Raw genomic sequence first — 23,660 nt, forward strand, 5'->3', positions numbered from 1 at the left:
TGTACCGGAGTCAAATTCCTTGTTTGTATGTACGAACTTGGCAATAAAGCTGATTCTGATTCTGTAATGAGAAGGGTACAAAAAAAAATCAATTACTGAAGAAAACTGTATGTTTCTCCAAAAACAATGAAAAGACGGGACCGAAACTGAATGTTGAGGCAGTCATGTGGTCTACATCAACACTGGAGGAGCTGCAGGCGCAAGTACTGCTTGTCTTTCACATATTACAGCAATCCCCTGTATTCTCCATATGTGAGAAAATGTGCTGTCTTAACTCCATATGCATGTGAAACATGGTGGTGGCAGCAACATAAGCTGGGCTTATCTTTAGATTAAACTGGGGGTTTTGTCAAGGTGGAAGAAATTATGATCAGCTCCTAACAACAGTTTTGATCTCAAACCAGGTGAAGATGATGAGGCACTTAATTTTTCAGTGAAGCCGAACACACGTCCAAATCCACATAAACATGACTTCATGACTGGAAAATAAAGGTTCTGGAAGGTTTTCTACCCAGAGTCTAGTGTTAAACCTGACAGGTATTCTTTAGGCCTCACCTAAAGAGAACTCTGGACGGATGTCCTCACAATCTTAGAGATTATGGGACGATTTGCAATGAAGACTAGGGAAATATTTGCTAATAAAACTGTTGCATGCTAATAGATACTCAACAAAGCAGGCTGAATGCTGAGTGAAGGAGTTTCTCCAGTTATGCAACCAGTTCATTTTTTATGTTTTTCCTCTAACAAATTTGTTTTATTTTTCTCCATTAATGTCACATTAAAGGTGGAGAAACTTTCAAAAGTGATTTAATCGTTTTTTTAAGTCACAGACATCTGCCATAATAGCAGACTATGCTGCTTCCTAATGTCTCCTCAGAATAAGAGAAGTTTCTTGAAACTTTATTAAGCTACATTTTCTCTTTATCGGTGGTTAGACAGTGAAAAGTGGAAAACTGATGAATACAAGTAAAAAAAAAATGAAGAAAAAAGGACGACAGAACATGACCACTGAGGAGGGTAAATTATTGAGAGCTGGGACGAAGGAGGGAGACGAAGGGTAAGCTGGGCTGTAAAGGAATAAATCTCATTTCATTGTGGCTTGGTGGTCATTGTACTGATGAAACTGGATGAGGGGGTGATTTAAAAAGGCATGACCTCTGGGGCCTGGAGGGCTTGGACATACAAGAAGATTCACACTGACATCTTCATGTTATTTTCAGTGAATGAGTCCAACTGGAGGGGACGTGGAGGCCAAAAGGGTTTGAAGGAGAAGCAAGAGGAAGATTGAAGAACTATAGAAGAAAAACCGCAGCCGGGAAAGAGTTTTATGTTTTTGTTCATGTGTCAGAAATGATTGAATCAAACAGTCCACATGTGAATACTGGTTCTTGCCAATTAATGGATCAATTATGATTTGTTTTGTTGTTATTATTATTAGACATTATTATTAAAAGGATGAAAACAGAAGAACACCAAGAAGGTCAACCTTTGTTCCAAATCTGGACAAACATCAACATGTAATTATTGTTGCTGAATGTGTCATAAATTGTTCTGTACTTCAGGTTTTTCATTGGTTGTTTTGGATTCTGTTCTGATTTGTTTCTGTTGTAATTTGTTACTCTAATTGTTCTTGTGCACTTTCAGCTTTCTTAGTTAAATCCCCCCACCAGCTGCTCCACATTCAATTAACCATCCTCACCTGTTTCAACTCCAGCTATCACTCCAATATATAGGCTTTCTCTTTTACTTACTCCTGTACAGGTTCTCTTGCTGTCTCCCTGTTTTTTACTCCCTTGGGTTGAGTCTGTGGGTTTTCATTAAAACTTTACATATTATGATACTGCCTGCGTCCTGCCTGCATTTGAGTCAAGTATAACAATGATATAGGACAGCTTTAAGATGTTTTTCCAACAAGAGACTCAGTTCAATTCCAAATTCCTTTAAACTTTTCTCCAGAATACCAAGATTATTAATAATGCAGTGTGTTCAGTGCTGATAAATACAGTCATACAAACAATGATCACGAGATTTTTTTGAAATAAACACAACATCATTAATATAAAGTTTAATTTTCTGTGGAACCTGCAGGAGATTTTCAAAACATTTTCAGAGCAGAAAAGCATCAGAGCTGTAGTCAAGTACTTACCACCTAAAGCTTGCTTCATTACAAAATCCATGGTTCCTGCTGCTTAGTAGAGTCGTTTCTCTCAAAGCCAAAAAACACTGAACATGTAGCCACCAAACCTGAAAGTGTCTCGTTGTCCCAGTTGTCCTCACTTTCTTCTTTTTCTGTTGCAACGTCAAACAACTCTCTGAAAGAGAAAAAAAAGAAAACAAAGAACATCATTAAATAGTATAACTTTAATTTATACCCATTAGATAAGCTTTAAACACTGACATCTTTGCCTCTGTGAGGGAACTGCACAATGATCACTAATAAAGATTCATAGCTTCCCAAGTCACCAAGTATTGGACAGATAACAATATCTTTAATACACTCATTCCCTCTGTGGCAGGAATCCCATTCTGGGAAATGCAGGGATCAATACTGAGGCCTCTATCTGTTCTTGAATCCAAACAGATCAGTCATCTCGACCAACCACACCGGAATAAATATTTCATGGAAAATGAATACTTCATTTGACCCAGCCAGCTTATAAAAGGAAACCAGTGCATATGCAGCTAAACTGCACATAAACACGCACAAAAACATAAAAACAAAAATCTCCCAAACAAAGTTCTACACCTGCTCATCAATATTTTTCTTAATTATGGGGATTTGGCTATCTCACTAGTTTGTGGAAATGTTTCCTATAGAGTACTTTATGCCGATTGAGTTTCTGTGAGGTGGAAGGAATGTGATACAGGGTTTTAAACATTTTTCACAAATAAAAATTGCAAAAGTGTGGGATGCATTTCTATTCAGACCCGTTAATTGTGACACCCAAAAAATCCATCGCAACTGATTTCCTTCAGAAGTCACCCAATTAGAAAAAGAGTCCGCTAGTGTGAAATTTAATCTGTCTAAATCCAGTTGTTCTGAGAAGAAGTTCTGTTAGAGACAATGAATGCACACAGAATCATGAAGACCATGGAGCATCCCAGACAGGTCACGTTGTGGACAATTTTAAAGTAAGGATTGGTTATAAAACAGCATCCTAAGTCAAATCCATCATCTGAAAATGGTTTGCTTCTGTGTATGGCACAACTTCAAACCCACCTAAACTGACAGACTGGGGAAAAAGATCAATATTCAGAGAAGCAGCCATGACGTCCACAGGAACTTGCCGGCCTACAAATAATGTGTGTAACATTGCAGATCGCCTTTAACACAACGTATTGACGGTGAAACATTGTGGTGGCAACATTATGCTGTGGGTATGCTTTTTTTCAAAGGGGCCATAAAGTTGGTCAGAGTTGATGGTAAAATGGGTGTAGATAAATATGGTGTAATCCTGAAAAAAAATACTATTAGAGGCTGCAAAAGACTTGAGACTGAGAGGGGGTTCACCTTCCACGAGGAAATCCTTGAACATGTACAACAAGAGCTACAATGGAATGATTTGGATCAGAACATAATTAGTCATGTGTTACCATGGCCTAGTCAAAGTACAGACCTAAATCCAGTTGAGAATCTGAGCCAAGACATGAAAATCTATGTTTACAGACGCTCTCCAATTAATCTGGCTGAGCAAGAGCTAGTTTGCAAAGACAAATTGGTAAAAATATAAGTCACTAGATGTTTACACTCGCCACTGAAATTGCAGCAAGAACTGGCTCTACAAAGTTTTGTGTCAGGGGGCTGAAAAAGATGGACAACACGCTTCTGCACAAACAGTACATTTTTCTGTACTCAAACTGTACTATGTTGGGGAATACAACATTTTAAACAAACACTGCAGGGAAAACATACAGTAAAAGTTAGCACTCTATTATTATTTTTCACATTGTTCCTAATCCATTTGGATTAGGCAACAACTAAATCTGTCGCCCTATATGCACTTCAGCTTCACCAATGTCAACCAAGATGAAATCCTCCAACTTTATTGCACCTTGTGAACCAGAACAACATTCTATTTTAAATTAGATCTCTCCTGCCTTCCCTTTGGCAACTGCCCATTGTCATTATGCTACAACAATATTTGCCGGAGCTGAATTGTACAGAGTTTAAATGATATGGGACAGCAGATTGGGTCACGTATTCTAGGAGGTAACAGGGGAGACGTGGCAGAGCAGGACGACAGTCCATTTTTATCTGTGACTAACGCTCCAGGGCTAGAAGCGCCTCATTTCAATTGGCATGAACAAGCATCTTCTGTCTGGACAGAAGCGAAAATGTCAGCACTGCAAATGTATTCTGAAATCAGGGGTAGTACCTAATATGAGAGAAACTCTTGTGAGAGAAAGCTTTGAGCATTTTTACTAAAATATGGACTGGACAAATGTGGGTGCAGCAAGTGAGGTAAATCAAATAGAGGAAATAATAATTCTAAATGAATAATTTTGCCTGGATGGAAGGTGTTTGCATAGGCAAAAATGACACAGTGGGTCAGGGAGCACCAAATCACCAGTGTAACAAAAGGACAACATTACAACTATATAGCAGACATCAGAGGGAATATTCTAGAGGCTGTATTTGAGGAGACCTGGCCAAAAAGGGAGACATGGCCTTTTCTTGGCCAGAGTGAATTTGTGGTTCATCCAGGGGGTCCTGGGTCTCTTTCCAGTGGGACATGCTCAGAGAACCTAGGGGAGGCATCCAGATCTTTTGTTTGAACCACCCTAATTGACTCCTCTCGAGGCGAAGGAGCAGTGGCTTCATCCTTAGCTGTGCTCTGATAACCGAGTTTCTCACTCTGATTCTAAGGCCGATTGCAGCCACTCTACAGGGGAAGCTCGTATCAGCTGCTTGTATCTTGGATCTTGTTTCTGCCATTATGATCAATGTTCTAATGAATATAGTTGGAACATGGAACATGGAAAAACATGTAAATTAAAAGCTTTGCTTTTTAGCCTCAACTCTTTGTTCACCATGACCAATTGGAGCAGCAATAGCAGTATGGCCTACAAGGTCTTAGTCTCATCCATTTCCCGCTCCATCCTACCATCACTCATGAACAAGACATCAAGATACTTCATCTCCTCCAACTGAGGCAAAGACCGATTCCCTGGCCTTGTCTAGTAATTGACAAATATAGAGTAAAAACCAGCATCTTTATCCACTGGCCAACCATTTGCATGCTGATAGTAACTACTGGCATATCAAAGCTTGTCAGGTACTTCTTTGAATGGATGTATAATCCAAAGTATGACATGTAGTACTATGAGGGAGACTTTGCTGTCAGCAAGCAGTGGGGTCTCACACATCCCAGCCACAGCCCCAATAATAATGCACTTTAGACACACACATCTGCATTCATCAAAACATTTCACAATTAAATGTCATAGGACCCACAAGAATGTCTGTAACATGGAATCATATATTTACAGATACTGCATAAAAAGAAACATTGATTTATTATTTATCATATGACGATAAATCAGACAAATATTTTCCTGTTGATGCCCAACTATCAAAGTGATTTGGTGTGAAATGTGTCTTTGGTATGAGTTTGGTATGTTCCAAATAGTAAATTACTGTAAGAAAATCTAAAATATTAAAAAGAAAAGAATCCCTCTTTTTATTCTAAGAGTTTGTGTGTTTCAGCAGAGACATCTGGTGTTTTCTTCTGTGCCGTCCGACCAGCTTCAAACAGGGTGAAGGATTTTAATGCTTTTAACTTCTGCACTAATGTGCATGGTCTGTGTGGTGATTGTGGTCTGGCAAAAGAGCAGTTCTCTTATCTTTACAGAGACAGACTCCAGGACTCAGTAATAGAATAAAGGAAAGATTGTTGGACAGCAGCATCAGCAGGGAAAGGACACAGTTCTTTGCCCTGAGATACAATAATTTTTGATTATCCTGGATCTCAATAATTGTGCATTCATGTAGTCTAAATGAAATATATGGTAAATCAGCAACAATTCCTAGCAGAAAGACTTATTTTAAGTGAAATCAAAAACTTGATAGGACAGAATAACAACAATAATAATGAACATCTTTGTTGCTCTTCAAAACCCCTTCACATAACAAATACATGAACAATTCATCATATGAAATGTTTCTACCTGCCTCCAGTAAGACTCCTCAGCCTCAGGAGAACTGAACGGGTGCTTTGTTATCTAAGAGCCTTATCAGTGGGTGGATAGCAATGGACCGGAAGTTGGAGAGGCTCTTCAGCATACTAAACTTTTTGGTTCTGTTGATAGCGAAAGAGCTTTGAAATTTTACATAACCCTGCCTTTTCACAGAGAGCCAAATATACTATACAATCAGTGATGACAGTGCCTGAGGGTAAGCCCCCTTCGCCTCATCTTCCAAACCATTTCCCTCCATCACTCTTTGGTCTTCTTAATTTTCTTTATCATTATTTTATAATCCAGGCGCTGGCAGCGGTGCGTGACGTGGGATAATGTTATCAGGGCCAGGCAGGGTGCCTCACTGATCCGACCCACTTAATTGGAAGTTGTTTCCGAGTTTACCGGCCGTAGACTCGGATGAAGATGGCAACAGAGAGCATGAGTATGTCAGCTTTGCATGTTTATAACAGTTGAACCAGAGGAGATGGGTGAAGAAAAAAAAGGGAAAAAGCCCAAAAATATAAACGATCTTTGCCCAGAAATTATGGTTTCTTTACAGGTTTTAAAACCAGAGCAGAATGGATGGATCATGTGATCTTTATTGTAGTTGCTTTTCTATAATAATCAGGCGCAAAACCTTTGGTGTGTTTAATCTTTATCTTGAAGGGACACATTTCTCATGGTCAAGACTCAGCTGCAATCTAATTGACTCCAGCTGAGGCAGCGAATCACATATGTTGCATTAAATAACTTATACACTGTGCTGTGTTCTTGCAATAATTCACTAATGATAAAAATCTGAAAAGTGTGTTTTGTATTTTGTCTTCAGCCCCATTTATTTTGATACCCAAAAATAAAATCCAGTGCAAAACCTTCCCTTGAGAAGTCCCCTCTTTAGTAAACAGCATCCACCTGTGTGTAAATTAGACTCAGTACTAATCCAGATGTTCTGTGAAGTTCTTAGAGGCTTGTTAGAGAACTTTAGTGAACAAACAGCATCATGAAGACCAAAGAATACAGCAAACAGGTCAGGGATAATGTTGTAGAGATGTTTAAAGCAAGGTTAGGTCATAAAACAATACTCCAAGCTTTGAACATCTCTCAGAGCTCCGTTCAATCCATCATCTGAAAAATGTTAAAACCACAAGCCTAGGAAGACATAGAAGTCAACCTCAACTGACAGGCTCTTCAATGAGACATTAATCAGTGAAGAACCAAATGGCCTCATGATAAGACTGGAAGAGCTGCAGAGATTCACAGCTCAGGTGAATAATTCTGCAGAAAGGACAAACAATAGCTGTGAACTCTTTCACTTTGGCCTTAATGAAGGAGTGGAAAGAAATAAACTACTTAAAGTTTATTGCAAGCCCTGTAGTGGACAAATAAAACATGTAAAATATGTGCCCTGGTCAGATCATCTAAAATTGATCTTTCTATTTTAGATGATCTAGGATAGATATGATAAAGCTGTGTGGTGGAAAACTCATACTGCACATCATCATGGATACACTGTCCTCACTTTGAAACACAGTGGTGGCAACATCATGCTGTTGGGAGACTTTTCTTCACTAGAGACAGGCATCAAAATCAAGAACAAAATCCATTTGAGAATCTACAGCAAGAGTTCAAAACTGATGTTCACAGATGCTCTCTGTCCAATTTATCTGATTTTGAGTTATTTAACAAAGAATGGGCAAAAATGTCACTTGCTAGAAATACAGAGCTGGTACTGGAAAACCCAAAAAGACATTTAACTGTAACTGCAGTGAAGGGTACTTCTATAATGTACTGAATCAGGGGTCTGAATACAGATGCACAATCTGGGTTTTCAGGCTTTTTTTTTTGCAAAAAATCTTATTTATAAAACAAAAACAAAAATATGAAAAGGTTAGAGGGTATAAATACTCTTGCAAGCCCATGTGATAAGATGTTGGCCAGCTTTTCGGAATAGCATAAAGCCAGTTTTTACAAAATGAATGACTTTTTCTGTTCCTCCTGCAGTGTTCACGATCTCTTTAAAATTTTAGGTTAAAATGAAGTCTTGCAATATTTGTACATTTTCTACATTTTTTATTTTATTTTATTCCACCTGATAAAATTCTTTATTACTTTGTATAGCACAAATAGTGTCTCATTTCACTGTGTTCTGTATCACCCAAACATGGTTCAAATGTAAAGAAAACCCTCTTTAATTTGTATGTATGAAAAGCAATGTTAGAATGTTAGGTGGTAGGAGTTCATCCTGTAACCAGTGGGTTGCTGGTTCGAACCCCTGCTCCATTCGTCTCAGTGGTATCCTTGGGAAAGACACTTCACCTGCCTTGCCTGCTGATGGTGGTCAGAGGGCCCGGTGGTGGCGATTGTATGGTAGCCTCACTTCTGTCAGTCTGCCCCAGGGGAGCTGTGGCTACATTGCTAGCTTACCACTGTCAGTGTGTGAATGGGTGGATGACTGATTGTAGTGTTCAGTGCTTTGGGGTCTCTGGGGACTGGATAAAGCGCTATACAACCGCAGGCCATTTACCATTTTAGCAAAGGCTGTTCAATGAATATGCTAAAGTGCTGATAGTATAAATTTCACTAATATATTATAATCAAACTCATTTCCAGAGTGGCTGGGATGGATGCCCTACAGGTAGCCTTTCATCCAAAACTGACAGCCAGACCAAGAGGGGAGGAGGGGAATATAGATAGACTGTTGGGGCTTGGGAGTATTGTGCGCCACTGGACCACCAGAGGTCAGCCTTCTGCAAGCAGTGTGATCCGGTGACAGGTGTTCCTGATCTGAGTCTAATTGACCAGGCCTTTGAAGGAATATTTAGGAGCCAGCCACCAGTCCTTCGACGCCTGAATGTTTGCCCATGTGGTAATCGTCAAGCCTCTAGTATCTTTGCCAGTTTTGCTGTGTTGAAGTACTAATGCTGTGCTTTGCTTTTGTGCTTTCTATTAGTGCTTGTGAGGTGTGGACGGATCTCGAACCCCAGACCTTTACCCCTTCGAACTGCATCCTGACTGCTAATGATTCTCTTGGATTCTCAATTCCCGACTGTTGGCTTCGTTTCTGAACTCCTCTAACTTCCTGCCTTTGTGGTTGCAACTACTCACCTTGGATGATGTTCTATTGGACCACCTTCTGGATTGCCTAACTCTCTGCCCCCCCAGTAGACTCCCCCAGCTCAGCTTTTCCTTAAGAAGAAAGTATCCTGTGCAACCTGAGTTCCTGCCTGTGATTTCCTGACTGGAGAATACGGTGTAACCAGAATGTGTTCTGTAAAGAAATGAATTGTTTACTAACTTTATTTCTCCTGAGAGTGGTTTTGGATGTGGGTCAAACAAATCACTAAAGATATGACAGAACACTCAGCAGAATTAGTTGATCAACACCAGCTAATTCAGTCCCATGACACCATGCTCTGGTCTCTGCATGATTAACTAGCAATATCCAATCAGTGCTTGGGAAAAATGGCCGGACAAATGTAAGGACTCATACAGAACTTGCAGCTGAGCTCGACCTCCCCGCCACCTGAGGGCGCTACAACTCCTCAGATTTCTCAGTCTTCTACCCTTCATGACATCACTACCCCCAATCCGGAAAAGTTCTCTGGAGAGGTGGGTTGTGGAGGCTTCCTGCTGCAATGCTTTCTAGTGTTTAATCGCTCTCCCCACTCATTTCCCCATTATGAAGCTAAGATTTAGTTCATTTTGGGTCTTCTCACTGGGAAGGCTTTAAAATGGACTGAAGCTAGGTTCCAGAACCCTTCTAGTTTTTGACTGCACTTACAAAGAGTTTATTGACAAGTTTCGATTGACGTTATCTGAAGAGTTGGATCGAACGGGCTTATCCCGCCGTCTATGGTCTTTAAAGCAAGGTCTGAGATCTGTCTCTTAGTTCGCCATTGAGTTTTTGCACTCTGGCTGCAGCCTCTGGCTGGGACACCAGTGCGTTAAAAGCAGCATTTTTCCAAGCCTTAAACTGGTCCCTGAAAGATGAATTGGCCACTTTAGATGAACCTGATTCACTTAATGAGTTTATAGCCTTGGCGGTGAGAATGGACAACCGGCTCAGGGAGAGAAAAAGGTTACAACTAGACAGGTCGTCAGGTGTGAGGGGTGCTACCTCTTCTACAATAAGATCCACTCAACCCCAACTGCCGTCTAGCCTGGCTTCAGAAGTTGAGCCCATGCAGATGGCTCGGGCCCACCTCACACTCGAGGTGAGACAGAGATGAAGAGTGGTTAATCTCTGCCCATATTGTGGTTCCCTTGAACATTTCCTTGTTTCCTGCCCAATTCGGCCAAAAGATCGAGACCGTCAATAGCAACGGTCTGATGGACCAAGTTTCTTCACTCTCATATACCCGTCTACATCTTCCAGCAAAAATTCTGTTACTGAACTCCTCCCATGACCTAAAGGCCCTCATTGACTCTGGCAGCAAACGGGAACTAATCGACCGTGGGCTGGTGGATTGCCCTCAAATCCCGACTGAGGAACTTGCTACACCACTAAGAGCCACAGCTTTAGACGGGATGGACCTCCTCCAAATCACACATCGAACCAGACCGATACAGCTAGTCCTCTCAGGTAACCACCATGAGACAATCTCCTTTTTTGTCTTTCCCATTTCTCACTCATCTATATTTCTGGGTTTTAGCTGGCTGAAGTTACACAATCCACCTCTCGACTGGGCTAAGCCTGGCATCCACTCCTGGTCTTCTTACTGTCTCTCTACTTGTTTACAGTCCGCTGTTCCCCCAACCGTCAGGCCGGCGAGGAGGCGGATCTCAACGATCTGAAGTTCCAGCGGAGGATCGTGATCTGCACCAAGTATTTAGTAAACAACAATCACTGTCTTTGCCACCACACCGGTCCTATGACTGCACCATCGTCCTGCTTCCTGGAGCTCCTTTACCCTCAAGTAGGTTATATCCCATTTCTCGCCCTGAACGCCAGGCCCTGGAGGACTATATCTCCAAATCTTTAGCCGCCGGGCTTATTAGACACTCCTCGTCACCACTAGGGGTGGGGTTTTTCTTTGTAAGCCAAAAGGATGGGTCCCTGTGGCCATGTATTGACTTTAGGGGGTTGAATTCTATCACAGTAAAGAATAAATATCCTCTTCCCCTCAGTTCTAGGGTCTTCGAGCCCGTTCAGGACGCCACTGTTTTTTCTAAACCGGACTTACGCAATGCGTACCATTTGGTGCGAATAAGACATGGGGATGAATGGAAAACTGCCTTTAAAACCCGTTTGGGCCACTTTGAATATCCTGTTATGCCTTTTGGACTGTGCAATGCACCAGCGGAGTTCCAAGCCCTGGTGAACGACGTCCTGCGGGACATTTTGAACATTTTTGTTTTTGTCTACTTAGATGATATCCTAATCTATTCGAAGGATCTGACCGAGCACCGAGTTCATGTTCGCCAAGTGTTACAACGACTTCTAGAGAACAGACTGTTTATTAAAGCCGAAAAGTGCGGATTTCACAAGACTTCTGTCTCCTTCTTAAGATTCATACTGAGGAGTGGTCAGCTCTGCTCGGATCCGGCTAAGATTAAAGCTGTACTAGAATGGCCCGTGCCCGACTCCAGGAAACAACTCCAGCAATTTCTTGGGTTTGCTAACTTTTATCATCGTTTCATTAAAGATTTTATCCGGATTGCTGCCCCTCTCTCTAAACTGACCTCTACTAAAGTTGCTTTCTCCTGGACACCTGAAGCCAACTCTGCATTTCTGGCCTTAAAAGAGAGGTTTGCACTGGCTTCCATCCTTCTCCAGCCCGACCCTTCCAAGCAGTTTATCCTCGAGGTAGATGCCTCTGAGTCAGGGGTGGGTGCGGTATTTTCTCAACGTTCTGCTGAAGATAATAAACTCCCTCCATGTGCTTATTTCTCCCGCAGACTGACACACACTAAAAGGAACTATGATGTGGGGGACAGAGTACTCCTGGCTATAAAACTCACCCTAGAGGAGTGGCATCACTGGCAGGAGAGCACGGAACACTTGGTGCTGGTCTGGACTGATCACAAGAACCTTTCCTACGTCCAGGCCGCCAAAAGATTGAATCCTCGACAGTCCCGTTGGTCCTTATTCTTTTCATAGTTTAACCTCACCATCTCTTACCGCACTGGGTCGAAAAATGTGAAACCTGATGCCCTGTCTCGTCAGTTTGCTCCCGACATGTCCGACAAATCCCCTGTTACCATTTTACCTCCAAGCTGCAACATCGGCTCTCTGGTGACACAGGCATCACGTACGGACCCTGGTCCAGACAACTGCCCTCCTAACAGGAGTTATGTCCCCATGGTGGTCTGCATCCGTCTGATACAGTGGTTTTCTGCACACCCTGGCTCTACCCACATCATCGCTCTGATCTCATGTCGTTTTTGATGGCCCTCTCTCCATAACGACGTCAAGGGGTTTGTGGTGCCTGCCCTGTCTGCGCCTGGAGTAAACCATCCCATCATCCTCATGCTGGACTACTTCAACCACTGCCTATACCCAAGCGCCCTTGGTCGCATATTGCACTGGATTTGGTCACTGGACTACCACCTTCAGGTGGCATGACCGCTATTCTCACGGTGGTGGACAGATTTTCCAAGTCTTGTCACTTGGTCGCCCTCAAGAAACTACCATCTGCTCTCCAGACTGCTCGGCACCTAGTTAAACACGTCTTTCAGCTGCACGCAATCCCGCAAGAGATCCTGTCCGACCGTGGTCCACAATTCACCTCACAGGTTTGGAAGCAGTTTTGCCTTGCACTTAACGCCAAAGTATCTCTCTCGTCAGGTTACCACCCCCAATCTAATGGCCAGACCGAAAGGATGAATCAGGAGCTGGAGTCCATGCTTCGATACCTGACAACAACCAGTCCCACTACTTGGAGTGAGTACTTACCTTGGATCGAATATGCCCACAATTCACATGTTTCTGCCGCTACAGGACTGTCCGTTTGAAGTCTCACTTGGCTATCAGCCCCCACTGTTTCCCGCTAATGAGGAAGAGATTTCTGTGACTTCAGTCCAGCACCATATTCGTCGCTGTCGGAGGGTCTGGACCAATACTGTGGCAGCCCTGCATTGTACCAAGGAGCAAAACTGCCGTTATGCGGACCGACATAGGGTTTCTGCACATCCTTACTCTCCTGGTCAAAAGGTATGGTTGTTTGCCCGTGATATACCCTTAGAAACTGGCCCCACAATTTATTGGACCCTATGTGATCGACGCTGTTATCAGCCCAATGGCTGTGCATCTGCCCGCTACTATGCATGTTCTCCCAAATCAAACCCGTCCAGACCAGCGACCTCTGCCCTCCAGCTGACTCCCCTTCACCCGCCCGGGACCTCGGGGGTGTTGGGACCCAGCCATGGATTTCAACATTAAACTCCGATATGAACTCTTCTGGAACTTTTCAAAATAATGTGCATTAAGCTTCTTCCGGCACAGCCAGAAAACGGGATAACTCCAGACTTACTGTGACGCCACTGCCCAAATAAAAGCACAGCTGTTGCTACATCCGCCCTCTTCCACCGGTGATCATCGGGATAGGAGGGGAACAGCACGCTAATGTCTCTTTGCTGGCAAACAGACAAACTCTTCAACTGGATCCAAGGATGTCATACAATCATCAATCATATGCAAAGTTAAGTACGAATGAAATATTGTCTGTGTATCCGGTATTTTCATTCATGAACGGGGAAATTAAGGTGTAAGAATTGCTTACTCTCTCTGAGGCCTGCAGAAGCAAACTGTCCCAGAGAAGTTCCCTACAGAGACGCGGTATCTATGAAGACAGCAGAGACCCCATCGGCGTTGTAACGGTAACGTGCAGTGTGGTTAGCGGACAGAACAGGCTGTCTTTCATCCACAGCCACAGAGGTTAGCTAGAAGCTAACCGTTTGTTCACAGACCGGCCGACAGAACAGCCGCCACTCCCCACAGCTAAGGAGGTTAGCTGTAGCTAACCATTGTTCACTGTGGATACCTTCTTCAAACTTTCACCGGAACAACTCCTCAGCATGGTCAGAGGTTAGGTTTGGGCAGAGCAGAATAATATAGAAGTGATTTAGATTGAAAGGATCTAAACGTTTTCATTTTATGAAGTTTGGTTTTGTTTGTGTTGAACTCAGCTATCTTGGTGCTAGCAGACTATTTGTAGCACACGTGCTCAGGTTGTGTTCTTTGTGTGTTTTTGCCAGTTTTGCTGTGTTGAAGTACTAACCCTGAGCTTTGCTTTCCTGCTTCCTACTAGTGCTTGTGAGGTGTGGACAGATCTCAAACCCTAGACCTTTACCCCTTTGAACTGCATCCTGACTGCTAATGATTCTCTTGGATTCTCAATTCCTGACTGTTGGCTTCGTTTCTGAACTCGCCTTTGTGGTTGCAACTACTCACCTTGGATGATGTTCTATTGGACCACCTTCTGGATTGCCTAACTCTCTGCCCCACCAGTAGACTCCCCCCAGCTCATCTTTTCCTAAAGAAAAAAGTATCCTGTGCAACCGGAGTTCCTGCCTATGATTTCCTGACCGGAGAATCCGGTGTAACCAGAGCGTGTTCTGTAAAGAAATAGATTGTTTACTAACTTTATTTCTCCTGAGTGTGGTTTTGCATGTGGGTCAAACAAATCACTAATGATATGACATAGAATATGTTAATTCCAAAGTCCTCTCTAATTACACAACTTTTAAACATTATCAAAGTGAAGTTTGGAGCACTGATTAACCTGACATATACAGTCATGGTGAAAAAAAACTGGGTTTTGCAAAATTGTTTTGCGGCTTAAACATGTCTTCATACTTGTTCCATGCAATACTGAACAACAATTTAAAAGATCATAATTGTTGCATCAACTGATACTGGCAAATTCATAATATTTACAGCATTGATTCTTCTTCCTCATAACTTCTGTAATTCTTGTTGACATGCTGGATATCAATCTCCAGAATATTAATGTGGTTAAGACCTGGGACCAAATGTCCAAAGTTTAAATGAATCAGTGCTTCATCATGCTAAAAAATCAACAGATCATGACTAAATTTCTCTTGGATTGTTAAAATAAGTTGTTTTTGGTGGATATTTTGAGCTGAGCCCTTTTTTCAAAGCAGGGTTCTGGAAGAACGCCTACTCCCATTGATGAGAATGAGAATTCATCATAGAAAATAACTATGCACCACTCTTGTGTTGTTCATCTTTGTGCTGGCTGCTGAATTTCAGTACGTCTTGGATAAAAGTAGAGTCTTTGATGCCCTTCTTGCTCAAATGCTCTTACTGTGCAATCCACTGTTGGGCAAGCTCTGCACTGGTGGCAACCTGATTCTTTTGTAAGATTATCTGCATTTTTAACATTCCTTCTTGATAGAAATCATGTAATTTATCCAAACTGTAGGTTGTGACTACACAAAAAACATTTGTACATGTGAAGTAAAACACGTCTGTTTTACCAAATAATACATTTAATGTGCAAAAGTCACCAAAGACTGCAGACGAATGTTGCAGATGTTGTTGGATAAATTAATGATGACTTGCTAATGACGTGCCCTGCTCTCAGGTCTGCCAAGGAGCGATCTTAGCACTCAAGAACATTATTTATTCATATGACTTCCTGCTAACAAATTATTCCCTCCACACAGGCTGGCAGGAAAAAAATGAGGCTGCTCCACTGTCTTTAACTTCTTTTTTTGGCCTGTTGAAAAGCTAATTTTAGCTTACACATTTCAGAATTTAATAAAACGTAACAAGACATTCTTGTGGCTCTGCATTTATGCAATGGCAACACAGATGAACTATGATCCTTCACAATCTATTTATGTGCAGAATCGGATTGAATTTTTAATGCTGGCAGCCTATTTGATCTGCCTGGACTGTGAAGTTGCTTGAACATTTCAGTCATGGATTGAAACCATGTTAAATTTAGAATCTTTTTATTCTTCCTCACTGTTCATTTAGTAGCATTTTTATCCACTTATTTTACTACATTGACACTGCAACCACTTTTTCCTGCAGCTCTTTACGGTAAACTCGAAACCAAGGTTTTAAGTTGGATGAAAATGTTCACTGGATTTGACAGAAGCACTTGACGCTTGCCATTTAGCCCTTTCAGCCCCCTAAAAATCTGCCCCTGTGACCAGTTTAACGTAGAGCTATGAAAGTTGGTACACAGCTTGAACTCTCCAAGTGGAAGCCATTTTGCGTCAGTCACCATTTTGGGGCTTCGCACATTGCATTTTGACAAACTAATGCATGGGCTAGACCTCAAGTGTTAACCTTTGGCCAGGGAACAGGAAATTACTGTTACTCACATATGAAATGTCTTACAATTCAATTCAATTCAGATTTATTTATAGAGCGTCAATTCATAACAAATGTCATCTCAAGGCTCTTTACAAAGTCAATTAAATGAAATCATACAGATATCAAGTCAGGTACATACTTTCCAATTAATCCTCACTATCACACTGTGCAGTCAGATTCAGTTTATTATTTAAATTGGTTAAAAAGTTTTTCTATCTAAGGAAACACAGCATATTGCTTCAAGTCAGTGACTTGCAGCATTTACTCCTCCTGGATGACGACAGTGGGCAGCCGCTTTGCAGCAATCCCTCATACTGACCATGCATGTAGCGACAGTGGAGAGAAAAACTCCCTTTTAACAGAAAGAAACCTCCAGCAGGCTCAAGGAGTACTTTCTATGGGAGAGAAAAGTAAAACATTAATAGCAGTAACTCCTTTAGTGGCTTCATCTAGAAGAGAAAGACAGCTAAGCAGATGAACTCTGAGTCTAGAGTCTCAAAAGAGAACACATACAGTTAGTCACAGTAGAAGCTCAGCCAGTAGCTATATCTAGGAGAGACAGGGTTAAACACTGAAAGACAGGGCCATGTGCATCATCGGTAGAAGGGCAACATTAAGTTGTTGGCAGCAGCAGCTCAGCTGATGCCCCCCCCAGGAAGGTGCCACTGCTACACACAGAGCCAGGGCAGATGTAGCTTCTACAAAGAGAAAAACAGAGAGAAAACAAGTTAAAAGCTGAAATAACAGCAAATATTGCAAAATTGGAGAGTAGTATGAGAATGTAGCAAAAGAGTAAAAGTGGTCATTATGTCCTCCAGCAGTCTAAGCCTAAAGCAGCCTAAAGCTGGTTCCACAGGAGAGGAGCCTGATAATTAAAGGATCTGCCTCCCATTCTACTTCTAGAGACTCTAGGAACCACCAGTAAACCTGTAGTCTGGGAACGAAGTGCTCTGTTAGGAATATATGGAACAATCAGATCTCTGATGTATGATGGAGCTTGATTATTAAGGGCTTTATATGTGAGAAGGACAATTTTAAACTCCAGGGTTCTCGCCAGCGCATTTCAGCGTATCGGGCCGCTGCGTTGAAAATTGTCACTGCTACGCTGAAATTTAGGCCGATACGCTCATTTTTTCTGAGCGTATTGGCCCTTTGACTTTGGCCTGCAGAAGAAAATCTTTTCTCCTCATTTTGCTGGAGGGTCTAACTGTGACAGTACACCAACTTTCCATATCATGTCATTGCAATACGCATGGCTATGATTTCCACATACATGATGTGATCTGCACCAAACTGGACATAACTGATATTAATCTAGTCCCAAATGTATATTCTTGTAAATCTTTTATGGCCATGGTAGAATCACACTACAGCGCCCCCTAGATGATTTAATCAAATAATTGTTGTGCATTGCTCTTGTTTTAGCACAGACCACGGGCAGCCATAGTGATTATCAAAGAATCAAGAAGGCAGAAAGATGATGTATGTTTTTAACATTTTTGTAGGCAGCCCATGATAGTGAATGTTTGGGACTTGGTCTGTGAAGGTCAGGTTTTTTTCCCGGTTAAGCAATTAAGAGCAAACAAGTTTACTCAAAGACGTAAATCAGGATAAGCAATAGGTTTATTTTAGCTAAATCATCGATGGGATGATTAATCACATGGCTGTACCTCAATTTTCTATGAAGAATCCTGACTTTGTGAGATTGCAACAGAGGGCATCCAAACAAGGTCAATTTCTATGTCTGTGCAAAGATGATCAGTAACAGTTTAAAGTTCTTGCTAAACTGCTGATTTTTTGTTTTACTGCATGAAACTTGAACACACTTTAAAATCAAAAAGGTGGAGAAAAACAGAAGAATTAAAAAAAGGCCAAATAATTGGCCTGACACATACCAACATGTTCAAGTGGATAATAGACAAAAGAAAAATTTACTTATGAATAGAAATAAACAAAAGGTTGTGACAGAAACAGTGGGGTTTACTACTGGAACTGTAATTTGCATGAAACTCTTAGAGGCTAAAAAGGCAAACAAAACCAAAACAACAACAGCCTTTGAAAAGCTAACTAGTGATGGAGTGCAACTAAACAGCTGGTGACATTTTCTGAGTGAACTCATTCTTCCTGTTAACAAAAGAACCTGAAAAGACAAAAGATCGTGTAACACTGCCGAAACGTTCGCCTTTGACAGAAGGAGAAGCTGTTCATTTGCTGACATTTAATCATCTGCTGATATTTTCCCACCAGCTCTCATCAAAAATGTTATTGATTTGCAAATCTATTCCACCTTCTTAGCTGTATATCTGCTAATCTGCAAAACTTACAAATTTAGAAATAACAATGGGATATTTCTCGTGTAAGAGTCTCAGATACAATGGACAGAAACCCTATGATAAAAGTTCCCCATGCTTCCTTCTCATACTGCTTCCACTGTTTCTTATCTTAGTGATTAATTCAATTCATCTCCCTTTCTCCATTTCATTAACCAGTGGTAATCTAGCAGACCAGAAAACTGATAGAATTTTTTTTTAAGCTATAAAAAGCCACTGTGTAATTTACAGCGTCATCTTCAATGATCAGTCAAACTGACAGAACTGAGAGGAAGAGCCAATGCCTCACAGATGTAACTTAAACATTCCGGCACAATATATGTCACTTAAAATCGGATTTAGATCTCTATGAATCCATGTCTCACTTGATTGATAAGATATAAAATAAAAAAACAGTCTGTAAATCATGTATAAATGACGAAAGACCAGGCTAAAACTAAAACACAATTTGATTAGTTTTGCAGTATGAAAGACCTGATTTTCCCTATTTTCACATATTGATTCAACCTGTTTAAAAGATCCCATTCTTTGATTTCTAAGCTAAAAAAGGAGGGATTGTTGGTGTCCTAAAATATACAGGTCCTTCTCAAAAAATTAGCATATTGTGATAAAGTTCATTATTTTCCATAATGTCATGATGAAAATTTAACATTCATATATTTTAGATTCATTGCACACTAACTGAAATATTTCAGGTCTTTCATTGTCTTAATATGGATGATTTTGGCATACAGCTCATGAAAACCCAAAATTCCTATCTCACAAAATTTGCATATCATTAATAGGCTCTATAAACGAGCTATGAACCTAATCATCTGAATCAACGAGTTAACTCTAAACACCTGCAAAAGATTCCTGAGGCCTTTAAAACTCCCAGCCTGGTTCATCACTCAAAACCCCAATCATGGGTAAGACTGCCGACCTGACTGCTGTCCAGAAGGCCACTATTGACACCCTCAAGCAAGAGGGTAAGACACAGAAAGACATTTCTGAACGAATAGGCTGTTCCCAGAGTGCTGTATCAAGGCACCTCAGTGGGAAGTCTGTGGGAAGGAAAAAGTGTGGCAGAAAACGCTGCACAACGAGAAGAGTTGACCGGACCCTGAGGAAGATTGTGGAGAAGGGCCGATTCCAGACCTTGGGGGACCTGTGGAAGCAGTGGACTGAGTCTGGAGTAGAAACATCCAGAGCCACCGTGTACAGGCGTGTGCAGGAAATGGGCTACAGGTGCCACATTCCCCAGTCCTGGGCTACAGAGAAGCAGCACTGGACTGTTGTTCAGTGTTCCAAAGTACTTTTTTCGGATGAAAGCAAATTCTGCATGTCATTCAGAAATCAAGGTGCCAGAGTCTGGAGGAAGACTGGGGAGAAGGAAATGCCAAAATGCCAGAAGTCCAGTGTCAAGTACCCACAGTCAGTGATGGTCTGGGGTGCCGTGTCAGCTGCTGGTGTTGGTCCACTGTGTTTTATCAAGGGCAGGGTCAATGCAGCTAGCTATCAGGAGATTTTGGAGCACTTCTTGCTTCCATCTGCTGAAAAGCTTTATGGAGATTAAGATTTCATTTTTCAGCACGACCTGGCACCTGCTCACAGTGCCAAAACCACTGGTAAATGGTTTACTGACCATGGTATCACTGTGCTCAATTGGCCTGCCAACTCTCCTGACCTGAACCCCATAGAGAATCTGTGGGATATTGTGAAGAGAACGTTGAGAGACTCAAGATCCAACACTCTGGATGAGCTAAAGGCCGCTATCGAAGCATCCTGGGCCTCCATAAGACCTCAGCAGTGCCACAGGCTGATTGCCTCCATGCCACGCCACATTGAAGCAGTAATTTCTGCAAAGGATTCCCGACCAAGTATTGAGTGCATAACTGTACATGATTATTTGAAGGTTGACGTTTTTTGTATTAAAAACACTTTTCTTTTATTGGTCGGATGAAATATGCTAATTTTGTGAGATAGGAATTTTGGGTTTTCATGAGCTGTATGCCAAAATCATCCATATTAAGACAATAAAAGACTTGAAATATTTCAGTTAGTGTGCAATGAATCTAAAATATATGAATGTTAAATTTTCATCATTACATTATAGAAAATAATGAACTTTATCACAATATGCTAATTTTTAGGGAAGGACCTGTAGATGTGGAGCTATGCACGTTGTGTACTGGCAGCAAGACGGCTCCAGGATATCATGAGGGACGGAGCTGATTTTGTATTTGTCGGAGAAAATGGGGATTGCTGGGCATGGCGCAGGTGGTGTAGGGGTTAAGCGTGTGACCACATATAAAGGCTATAGTCCTCAATACAGCCTGTCCTGGGTTCGAGTCCCAGACCTGGTGAACTTTTCCGAATGTCTCACCCTCTCTCTTTGCCCGTCTTTCTTGTCTGCCTACTGGCAGATCAAGATAAAAAAATTCTTTCAACCAAGAAATATGTTTCTCATAGAAAATCAGACATTTATTTCCTCAAAAGATAAGATAATGTACAATGAGTATAAAAAAAAAAAAAATTATTTAGACAAAACCGGTATGTTGACAAACATTTATATCCTTGTCAAAATAAATATAAAAGCATTTATTGGTAATACAGCAAATAAGCACTTTTTTTAAATTCCTAATAAGCATTTTGCATGTTTCCACTGGTATTTATGATGATTCATATTATGTGCTTAGAGTTTCAAAGTCTTTGAGGCTCATTGGATGGCCTCCTTGCCATCACATTAATCTTTTGCTCCCTCAACAAATTCTCTATTAGATTCAAATAGGGGCTCAAGTGGGATCCCTCCACCACATTAATATTACTTCCAGTCAGAAACAAACATGTTGGTAAAATTTAAATATTACTTTAAACCTAAATCTGCAAGAGTTAAACTGAAGTTTAACACTGTCAGGAGGACGTTTTTATATGGTGGAACTGAGGGATGCTGAAGATAAAGTAGGATGTCATCAGCATACAAACCGATGTCATGTTGCTTAATTTGTGTCTGGATTTGGAGTTAATATTATGACACATTGTTGCTGGAAGTCTTTGGAATAGAGATGCCCAGTAAATAGAAGCTGTCCGTGTTTTTATGTAACCAGCTTCAATGACCCTAGGGTAATTTCTGCCTGACACTGACATCAAGAAAAAACAACTAAATGTTCTGCAAATTGCGTGCACATGATTGACTTGAACCACAAGAAAATGTGAAGACCTGAGTAATCAAAGAGTCATATAAAAAAAAAGAGGAAGAGAGGCCGTGCTAGCCTGCCACTTCAGTAAATTCCTCTACTGCAAAACCTCTTCAGAAGCAAAGTGGGATTTTATCACCAACACTGGGGCTGTTTTAGATTAAATTTTGCCATAACTCAATAGCTCTCTGAACATCTTTGATAAGTGACTAGTGCAAATTTAAATTTTCAAGTTAATATCTAGAGTTCTTCAATTTTAAAAAAGAAAGTACTGATTCTTTACTTTTACAAAAGCAGGTTACCTTGTTTTAAAAAAGAAAGAATGAAAAGAATGAAAGATTTTCCTTCCAAATATCTTACAGGCATGTATTTAACCATCTGAAGAGCTGGAAACATTTTGTTAAATTAAAACGCTGCTAGCTATGTTCTTGGTATAAAATGAAACATGATGTTCAGGAAAAATAAATGATGTCATTTAATAAAGCCCTACTAGCAATCCTCACAATTCATGTTGAATAAGTATAAGACAATAGTATAGGCTTGGATGAATTGATCCTTGTAGGCAAGTGTACACAATTTGTTTCAGTGGTGCAAAATGTTTGATCCAAGTTAAATTAATTGGTTAACTAAGCAACAATCTTTAAATCATAGATAAGAGTTATAAGCTACAAAACAGCTTACAAAACCTCAACAAGCTACACTGACACAGCAGGTTGTATTTTGAATAGAGTTTAAGTATATTATTACATGTCTTATTTGTGGAAAGTGAATCCAGAAACGAAAGAATCAGAACTTCAGGATATTCTGTCACTTCTTGACACTGATGTTTAGAAATGGAAGCATTGCTCTGGCTACTTTTGATACAGTCCATGTATCTGCAGACCTCCCTGCCTGTTCCCTTCAGGGGATGGTCGATGGAGGGGCAGAAAGGAGGCTATGTATCACCAGTGAGGCATTCATTCATTTGTCTTTAAGTCATGTGACTGATGCAAGGGAAAAAAAAAAGACAGAGAGAAAAAGAGATGAGAGGGAAGACATTAAAAGACAAATAAGGACAAAGGATGCAAGTGGGATAATCAGGAAGGAAAGGAGGGTGGAGAGGATGAAAATGTCAGGAAGACAAGGATACCAATCCAGGAAGAAGAGAAGACAATTATAAGACAAAGCAGCAAAGGCAGTACAGAGCTAAATTAATCAGATTATACTTAAATTTAAGTCAAACTCTTCACACATCTTATCAAAGACATAAAGCTCCGGAAAATATTTCCCAATATTATTTTAATTAGAGTGAAGCAAAATTTTAAAAAACAGGTCCGAAAGCCTCTGTCTTTGCTCCTTAATGTGAAAAACACTCACTCATAAAACAGTGCTTGTTTTTATTTTAGTTTCATTTAGTTTTAATTCTTTAGCTATTAAGTGAACACAGTCAGCAAATAAAGTGCTCCCCATTCTTTTTTTATAATAGAAAATTACTCAACCCTCAAGTGCACAAAAACACTTGATTTTTACAAAGCCAAAATAAAACAGCTGTGTGTGAAAACGTAAGTGCACTCTTGCTTGATTAACTGATCATTATCAGTGTGATCACCTCGATAAAAGTAAAACATCTAACAGCTCTGGAATTTACAGGTGTCTGTTCACACGATGGAAATACATCAGCAATGACCTCAGAGATGTTGCTGC

The 23,660-nt window shown here is 40.9% G+C and overlaps 1 protein-coding gene across 1 annotated transcript in view; it reads right to left on the bottom strand.

Annotated features, from left to right (window-relative positions):
• The window catches only part of LOC124860923 (complexin-2), a 54,526-nt gene that overhangs the window by 18,382 nt on the left and 12,484 nt on the right, over positions 1 to 23,660 (bottom strand). The window contains exon 2 of the mRNA XM_047354532.1: positions 2,147 to 2,312. Within this exon, the coding sequence (XP_047210488.1) occupies positions 2,147 to 2,177 (31 nt within the window). The 5' untranslated portion in view covers positions 2,178 to 2,312. The remainder of the gene's footprint in view (positions 1 to 2,146; positions 2,313 to 23,660) is intronic.

This window comes from Girardinichthys multiradiatus, chromosome 23 (genome assembly GCF_021462225.1).
Source record: "Girardinichthys multiradiatus isolate DD_20200921_A chromosome 23, DD_fGirMul_XY1, whole genome shotgun sequence".
Classification (NCBI taxonomy): domain Eukaryota; kingdom Metazoa; phylum Chordata; class Actinopteri; order Cyprinodontiformes; family Goodeidae; genus Girardinichthys; species Girardinichthys multiradiatus.